This window comes from Tupaia chinensis, unplaced genomic scaffold (genome assembly GCF_000334495.1).
Source record: "Tupaia chinensis unplaced genomic scaffold, TupChi_1.0 Scaffold000550_1, whole genome shotgun sequence".
NCBI lineage: Eukaryota > Metazoa > Chordata > Mammalia > Scandentia > Tupaiidae > Tupaia > Tupaia belangeri.
Window position 1 is genome coordinate 709933 of NW_006160062.1, and position 9060 is coordinate 718992.

The 9060-nt window shown below is 40.8% G+C and overlaps 1 protein-coding gene and 1 long non-coding RNA gene across 3 annotated transcripts in view; one reads left to right on the forward strand and one right to left on the reverse strand.

The window, feature by feature from the left end:
- The first annotated feature begins 9 nt into the window (after positions 1 to 9).
- Positions 10 to 9060, forward strand: part of LOC102498681 (uncharacterized) — a 12075-nt gene continuing 3024 nt past the window's right edge. The window contains exons 1-3 of one of the 2 annotated variants that reach the window (XR_003550928.1): positions 10 to 282; positions 2892 to 3012; positions 3340 to 3413. This is a non-coding gene — a long non-coding RNA (uncharacterized LOC102498681). The remainder of the gene's footprint in view (positions 283 to 2891; positions 3013 to 3339; positions 3414 to 9060) is intronic. The other variant, XR_003550929.1, reaches the window with a different exon arrangement.
- RIOK3 (RIO kinase 3) overlaps positions 7183 to 9060 on the reverse strand; it is a 26254-nt gene continuing 24376 nt past the window's right edge. Inside the window, exon 13 of the mRNA XM_006157659.3 lies at positions 7183 to 8792. Coding sequence (XP_006157721.1) covers positions 8685 to 8792 — 108 coding nt within the window. The 3' untranslated portion in view covers positions 7183 to 8684. The remainder of the gene's footprint in view (positions 8793 to 9060) is intronic.

Consider the following 9060-nt stretch of genomic DNA (forward strand, 5'->3'; position numbering starts at 1 on the left):
GAAGCCGGGGCGGGGCGGGGCGGCAGGTAGTGGCGCGGCCCGCTCTTCGTGCCCGACTCCCTGTGCGCGATCCCGGCGCCCTTCCTCTGCGTGTCCGGGGTTTGCAGCCTGCCCGAGTGCCTGCGTGTGCCGGGGCCGCCTCTGGGCTGGAAAGGCACACCTTTGCCTTCCGGAAGGGCTGGTTCCTGCTCCTGGGAGCTCAGTAAGGGGGGCGAGTGGGGGCTGCAGTGAGCTCGTAACTGGAAACCTAGTGAGGACGGTTGGTCAAGCCCTTTATATTTGGTAAAAATAATAATAACAGATGACATAAAATGTATCATTTTAGATTCTGTTTAAAGTTCAGTAGTGTTGAGCATATTTATATTTTTGTGAGACCGATCTCCAGGACATTTTCATTATCCCAGATTTAAACTCTGTCCATAAAACCCTTCTTCCCATCTTCCCCACCCCAATTCGGACTCTGAATTTGACCACTCAGGGTACCTCGAGTAAGTGGAATCATGCAGTATGTGCCCCTTTGTAACTGATCTGTTTCACTTAGCACAGTGTCCTCAAGGTCCGTGTGTCGTAGCACGTGCTCGGGTTACTTTCCTTTTTAAGGCCCAGTGATACTCCACTGGATCTACCTTCCACCTTTTTGTGTATCCATTCATCCATGGGTGAACATTTGAGTTGCTTCCACCTTGTGGCTGTTGTGAGTACTACTACTGCTGTAAACATGGGTATACAAATACCTGTTGATACTCTGCTTTTAATTCTTCGTGGTATATATTCTCTTGGATATATACCCAGAAGTAGAATTACGGGGCCATATAGTAGTTCTGTTTTTCAGAGAGCTGTTTTTGAGTAGCCTCTATTGCTGAAAGGTATGAGATGGAGTTAGAGAAGTCTGGGAAAGGCAAGTTAGGGAGATGAGAGACAAGAGGAAGAAAGGGGTCACAGGTGATGCCCAAGTTTCTATTCTTAGCCAGGGAGAGAGGAAAGATGAAGAACTCTATTTTGGACATGTGAATCCAAGGAGAAATGGCACATAGAGACACATGGATTCATCAAAAGAATGACAAGGCTAGACAAATAAGACTGCCAGTGCAGCCTAAACCTCACCCACCCAGGGTCACTAGCAACGCATAAAAATACACTTGGAGGACCAGCAGTTAGCGTAATGGCTATGTCGCTGGACTCACATGTAGTCGACCGTGGTTCGCGTCCCAGACCCGATGGCTTAAAACTCACGCCGGGCACGTGTGCGTGCGTGCCCAGGATCCTGAGAGGAGAATGGAGGAGAAGGGATTATGGCGTGACCATCCCCCCAGGGGATGATTTCTCACTTTTTGTCTCTCTGTCTCTCTCTGTCTGTCTGGTGAGCACACGCGCCCTACAGCAAAAACCTCTTAAAAAAAAAAAAACACTTGGATACAGCTGTCCAGCCACACCTACCATCCCTCCATTGCCAGGATGTTGAGCCTTTGTCCCTTCTTCTCTACTCTTCTTTCTTCCTCCTCTCATCAACTTCAGTTCCATTTCCCTTCATTCCAGTACTATTTTTTGCCAGTGCCCTTAACATCTTTGCTCCTCTGTCCTTGTCACACTTGTCTGGCAGATGTTCAAACCCCAGGAAGACTCAGTTTCCTGCCTTTTCTGTGCTTGTGGCTGGAGGAGTCACACAAAAGGGCAGAAGGCATTTCTAGAACTTTGAGCGCACTTGCAGGAAAGAGACAGAAAGGGAAAATGAGAAATCTCCCCTGGTGGTGGAGTGGGATAGGAAATGTTCCTCTGCAATCCCTTGTCCTCCATTCTCCTCTCAGGATTTTGGATATGCATCCACATGTGCAGCTTGGGTTTTGAAAGCCACCAGGTCCAGGACTCAAACCCCGGAGCTATCTGTGTGGGATCCAGCGCTGTAACCACCATGCCACCTGTTGGCCCAAGGCTCAAAAATTTTAAGTGTCTAATACCAGTTTGAAAATCAGCACTGGGGCCAGGAGGCGGCATGATGGTTAAGGCGCTAGATTCCCAGATGATCCACCATGTTTCAGTTTCAGACCTGGCGACTTGCTTTCTCACTTTCTCTCTTTTTCTTCTCTCTTTCTTTCTCTCTCTCTCTTTGGTAAGTTCACATGTCCTGTAACAAATTTAAAAATAATAACAACAATAAGTAAAATTAAATAATAAATCTCTAAAAATATATTTTTAAAAAAAGAAAGAAAATCACCATCAATGACAGACCAGAATTAGAACTAGATAAGAATTGTCTTCCCAGGTCCTATTCCTGACCTTCTGGCTTGGATATGTGTATTTTTAGTAGGCCTCAAGTGATTCTATGCAACCAAATTGTCAACGGTTCACAGACATGTGTGGAGATGGCTACTGAGTCTAGTAGTGAAAGTTAAATCTTATTATGAATAAACTTATAGTAGGCTATTAAAATACAGGAGTTCTCATGGTTCATCAACAATTTCTGGTTTATCCAGAACCTGGGAATATGTGAAGAAGGAATAAAAATGAACAAACTAATCATGGTTTCTGTCTTTGTTATTTGGTGAAAGCCAAATTCCTGCACCTCTCGTGAAGGTGCTGGAAACCATCCACAGGAGCTAGACTCAGGAGCTGCGATCCCAGAGACAAGCCCATGAAAGGGAGGCCAACATTGACTGCTGCTTTGCTCTTTTAAGAACTTCCTACGTTGAGAGCCAAGGCTTGAGAGGCTGAGTAGAAGGGGAAAGATAAGACGCTGAAATGCTGAGCAAAACGTTTTAGATGCATTCCTGGCTGGGTGCTAAAAATTGGAATGAGAGTCTCCTGAAGAGCAGTCTTGATAGACACTGGTCTTTGCTTCCCTCTCTCTCTCTTTCTCTTTCTCTCTCTCTTTAAATACTTGCATTTTATTTCAGGCTAAAGCTCAACTCTGAACTAAATGCCACGACAGTCCCACACCATAGGCTGGTGGTAAAAGAGCCCACAGACAGGACAGGATGACCAGGAGAGACACGTCTTGGGATGGCCTAGGAGCAGGTAAACTCAAAACAGGCAGCTGCAGACCTGTAGTTCAGATTATGGTGGATTAGGGTCTCCTGCCTGCCCTGCCTGCCCTGCGGGTTCGTGAATCAGCAGCAATTTCATTAGTTTGTTTTCTTCTCCCTTATGTTACTGTTGGCCCATGTTTTCCAGAGTCACCGAAAGCTCAGTGTAACTCCTGCTTTTTTCAGATAAGCAACGTTATGTGCTTGTTTTCTTCCTACAGTAGTTTAAAGGTGCTTCTGACAGTTTCTAAGATCTAAAAATAACGTGGGCTTTTCTGTCATTGTGAATTTTGTTTGTTTTTATTTTTATTCTTTGCAGACTACATAGCAGATGTCTGAAAAGATATGCTCCAGAATTTGTTCAATGTTTCTCACTGACTGACAAGTTTTCAGGTGAATTTTATTTTCTTTGAACTTTCTAAATTCCTTTTGGATTTAAAAATGAGCATGAATAAATTTTTTAAAAATATGATATACAGCACGTATGCTCACTGGAGAGAGACAGAGAGAAAGGGGAAATTAGAAAACTCCCCAGGGCCATGCCACAAGCCCTTCTCCTCCATTCTCTTCACAGGATTCTGGGCTCGTACACACATGTGCCTATTGTGTTTTCCAAGATGCTGAGTCTGGGACTCAAACTGCACAGTCTACCATGAGGGCTCCAGCCACCTTAACCACCATGCCACTGGTGGGCCAAGTGTGGGTAATTTTTATTAAAAAAAAAAAAAAAAAACCCTCTTTTACAGAATATTTTACCTATATTTACTGGAAAATCTTGATTGCTGTACATATTACTGTTTTGGCACCTGCTTTTCATTTCATAAGTATTTTATATTTGAAAGTATGTGTCTTACATATTTGTATTTGCACATATATGTGCATATAAAAAGTGCCTGGAATAATGTGGTATTAATGGTAATAACATTAGTAACATTAATGGTCATTTAAATATGGGAGGTTGTCTATATCATGATGAATTTCTTCCTTTTTCTACCTTTGGCATGGTTTAAGTTTAAAAAAATTATCTTGATAATCAAAAAAAAATGTTTAATAGGGTATAGAAACTATTATTTAAAAAGTCCACTAAAGTTAACTGATCCAACAAACCATCTCATTACCCGCTATATGAAACTCATCATGAGACTGTCCAGTTCCTTTGTAAGCCCAGGGGCCTCCCAAAGAGCCTGTTCCCTTCTTAGACAGCTATTAAAGACTTCATAAAATTGAACCAAGGCCCTGGAGCACAACAGTTAAGCCCTGTGTTTAGGGAGCCAGATCCCACGTGGCTTACTGCAGTCCAGATTCTGGCCCTGATAGCTTGAGAAGCATGCCAAATATGTGTGCATACACGTTCAAAATCCTCACAGGATAGAGAAGTGGAGGAAAGGAATGCAGCATGACCATGCTCTCTCTCCCTGTGTCTTTAAGGATACACATGTTCTCCAGAAGTTTACAAACAAATGAACAAACAAACCATTCATATAGTAAAAGTATATTTGAGTTTCTACTCAAATGTTTCTGGAATTGGGCCAGCTGGTAGCATGGTGATTGACACTTGGATCCCACAGGGTTGACTGTGTGGTTCAAGTCCTGGACCTGGTGCTTTGAGAAACACACCAGACGTGTATGTGTACCCAAAATCCCAAAAGGAGAAATGAAGAGAAGAGATTGCAGGGGGAGGGAGTGGGAAGTATACATTCTCACTTTCGCGCTCTCTCACCAGTGAGCACACATGCCCTCTGGCCAAAAAAAAAAAAAAAAAGCCAGAAATCCTTATAATGCTTAAGATACAGCAATGAATAAAAAAGACAAAAATTCCTTCTCCCACGCTTAATGTTTAGTGTGTGGAAACAGATAAACATGCCAAATAGGCATAAGTTCTATGGAAAAAAAAAATCAGGAAAGAGGGAAAAGAGAGTTGTATATTTTTAAACACGGTGGTAGCCAGCCTCCAAGATGACCCTCCATGATGTCTGCCTGGTAGTCATGTTCTGTGTAGTCCCCTCCCATCCGGAACAGCATTGACTGTGAACTAATAGGAAATTACTGGGTCATCAGCAAAGTCATGACACATTTTTTTTTTTTCTTTTTGGGGGGGGAGAGGTTTTCGCTATAGGGCGCGTGCGCTCGCCAGACAGACAGAGAGAGACATAGAGACAGAAAGCGAGAAATCACCCCCCAGGGGGGATGGTCACACCGCAATCCCTTCTCCTCCATTCTCCTCTCGGGATCTTGGGCACGCATGCACACGCACCCGGCGTGAGATTTAAGCCACCGGGTCCGAGACGCGAACCACGGTCGACTATGTGGGAGTCCAGCGACATAGCCATTACGCTAACTGCTGGTTCCCATGACACATTTTTGTATAGAAAAATACATCATGACTTTCTCTACAACCCAATACATAAATGGCACAGTGTGGCTATTAAGGATAGGCCATAAAAGATGCTGCAGCTTCTGCCTTACTCTTTCTTGGACCAATCACTGGGGACAGCCAGCTGCCATATCACAAAGACACTTAAGCAGCCCTTTGGAGAGGATGCCCTCTCCAAGAACTGAAGCCTCCTGCCAACAGTCATCCAGGAACTGAGGCTGCTGTGTGAAGGGCAGAAGCTGGGAGAACAGTTAAGAGACTAACTTGAGGCCCAACCATGGTGGCACAGGTGGTAGCATGCCAAACTGCAATGCTGGAAGCCACATGGCAACTGTGGTTTGTATCCCTAGCCCAGTTGCCCTGAAGCAAGTCAGGCACATGCATGAGTGTCCAAGATCTAATGAGTTGGAGGACTGGAGGAAGGGAATGGCAGTGTGATCAGACCTTGTGAAGGATGCTTTCCCCACCACATGTGCATGTACATTACGGTATCATGAAAATTTTTAAATTAAAAAATTTTAAAAAGAATATATTTTTAAAAGGTAGAGAACTTGAACCATGGAGGCAGCAGTGAATGCAGTGAGAAGTAGTCAATTCTGTGTATATTTTTATGGAATAAGGAGTATGAGTGAAAGTTTGAAATGTCTAGCAGACATCAGAGATGTCAGATGTTGTATGTTAAAAAACTGGAAAATGTTGCATATCTAGGTTCCCCTCCCAACTCATTATTACTTAGGTGGGCACTGTCTTCATTCATTCTTTCAAATATTCCTTGAGCACAATCCAGATGTTGGGGATCCACTGAAAAAACACAATGCTTCCTGCTTTTACAGTGGCATCATAGCTGTGTGTTTCACCTACATTATCGTTTACAAAAGTCAGTGAGGCAGCTTGCTACAATTATTTTTATTTCAAAGATTAAAAACAAGAACTAAATATCTAATTGGAGGACTTCTGTATTAAAAAATAAAATGATTTAATGGTCATGTTCAATAGTGGGCCTTGATTGGATTCTGGATGCAAAAAAAAAAAGAAAAGAAAAAAAAAGAAAAATCCAAAACAACCAACCTCCATAAAACATTTTTTGGGAAAATGTGACTGTGGACTGCATATTAGACAGTATTACTGAATTAATATCAACATGTGGAACATCCTTAAGAGATCCATACTTGAAATATTTAGCCATGAGGTATCACGTCTGCAATGTCCTTTAAGTGATTCAGCAAAACAAAAGATATAAAGAAAAAGCAAATGTGATAAAATGTTAACCAGTGAATTAGATAAGAGTATATGCATGTGTGCCCCAAAACCCAAGAGAACAGAGGAAATGGGATTGTGGGCCATCCCCCTTGGGGAGGCTTTCTCACTTTCTCTCTCTCTCTCCCTCCAGGAAGCACATGTGTCCCACAGTAGATTTTAAAAAATAAATAACAATTGTCTATAATCTACCATATATCTTTCCAAATCCATTTCCATTAAAGTGAGGCAAAATATTCCTATTTCCATATTTTATATATTTTCCATATGTGTTTGGGTCTTTATTTGGCAAACCAGTACTTTCCACTTTCTTTTCTACTACAAGAAAAGCTTACTTTCTAATGTATAAGAATGGAAAAGTCTATTTATAATGTAAAGTAGACCACTTGAGAGTGAAATTTAAATATGGGAGGATTGAGGGGGAAAGCCTGCTAAAAATAGTACTGCTCAGTTTTATACAGAAAAGGTAACTAGGTGCCAAGACCTAAGTAAATGTAAGGAAAGGGAAGAAACCACACAAAGAACCAACTCTAAAATGATCTCTTTGTTTTAATATCTTAAAAACTGTGTTCACAGCACACTCCAAGAGAGTTACACAGCAATAGTCTGCTGCTGTTTTTTTTTTTTTCAAAAAGAGTGTATCCGGAAAAAAAAGTCTTAAATGGTTAATAGTTTCAGACATCTGTTCTCTGAAATTTCTGTAAAGCCAATAAGCCATCACCCATCATCTAAATCTTTCTTTCAGAGTAGTAAACCTTTCAGAAAATGTAATGAGCTTCTACCCAAATCAACAACTCTGAAAAACTACACAACAGAACCAAAAATATTTTCACACATTTGGCATTTTTAACTACTGTTAAAAGAGAAGCTTTCAAATGTAGTGTTTAGATTTTTACTTTTATTACCAGACAGAAGATTTCATCTTTAGTGGTTCCAAAGTGCTTCCACAATAGGAGGAATGATTATGTTGTAGTTAATAAATGTCAATCCTAACAAAGTTAGTGTACTTTCTAGGACAGTGCTTCCTTTTTTAAAAATAAATAATGTCCAGCCAGTACCAAAAACTATTATAAGTGAGGCCAGATAGTTCAAATTGGCTGATTTGTTTGGTACCCAAGTTGTCACATACATATCTTTCATACTTTGATTAAGTTAGTTTGCTATATTTTTCTCAAAATAACCAGTATGTATATAGTTTCAGTGAAAAGTGAACTGAATTTGTATCACTGACTTCATTAAAATATGTCAAACATGGTGAAGTCTTAGATTCTGTCCTTCAGATAACTCACATCTTTATTATAAATGTAGAGCAATCACACCATGAGTTATAACCTAACCGTTTCACCTAAATGTAGAAAAGCTGAAAGTTAAATTAAAATATAGAAAATTAAGAAGTTTCTCTTTCAGAAACTTATGATGCCTTTTCTTAGATATGACCATGGAATTCAGTTCATTTTCATGATGTACCAATAAAAAGTGCATTGCTTATGTCTACTCCTGCCAGCCATTCTGAAACCAAATTTCCATTTATAACACCTAAGGAGAAGAAATGTTCCTTTAGAATCATGACCATAGTCTGGAAAAAGAATTGAGAAGGGCTAATTTTAGGCCAATAAAATATTAGCAGAAAGACACAACACCAAACAGGGAGGTGAATAAAGCAAATAGGTTGAAATAAAATCTTCTCATGTAAGCACATCTGTCCTTTCCTCCCATAGTTGGAAATGTTCCCTAGGTTTTAAAAACATTTTATGCCATGAGTCATGTACAATTAGGTCTATTTCAGCTAGATAACCTGTAGCTGTTAAAGAACTGTATTATCCTGTACGGAAGATGAGAGGTAGTGACATTTTATTCTCTCAATGCTGAGCTAAAAATTCCACACATCTGGCGCATGGGTTACATGGGGAAAAAAGCACAGAAGCACCACGGTACACTCCTCATGTTCTGTATCTCAAGTCGCCCGGAACTTCACTTGCTGTTGGCAGCTGACAATCACCGCTGTGTTGACAATGAGAGCAGTGGGGATGGTGCTATTCATCGTATAGGACTGGCGGGCCTCCATCATCTTTCAAAAACGAAGCAGCTTTCCTTCCATTCTTCTGAACATGATCTTCGTTCATTTTCTCCAAAGCTTCTATCTACAAAATTATGCATTGAATTCAATTGTCAAAAACTTACTTCACAGAAACCATATTTTAGATTGAGTCAGTAGTTTCACCCTTTTATAACTAGATCATAACTAACGATACTGGCTTTGAACTGGAATTTGTGTGTGTGTGTCTGTACACAGATATTCACATATACATGTATGTTTTCTGGTTTTTTTTTTTTTTTTAATTTAACTTTAGTTACTCTTATTTAGTTTAAATTGACCAGAGAGGGAAAGCGTGAGCAAGAGAGAGAGCA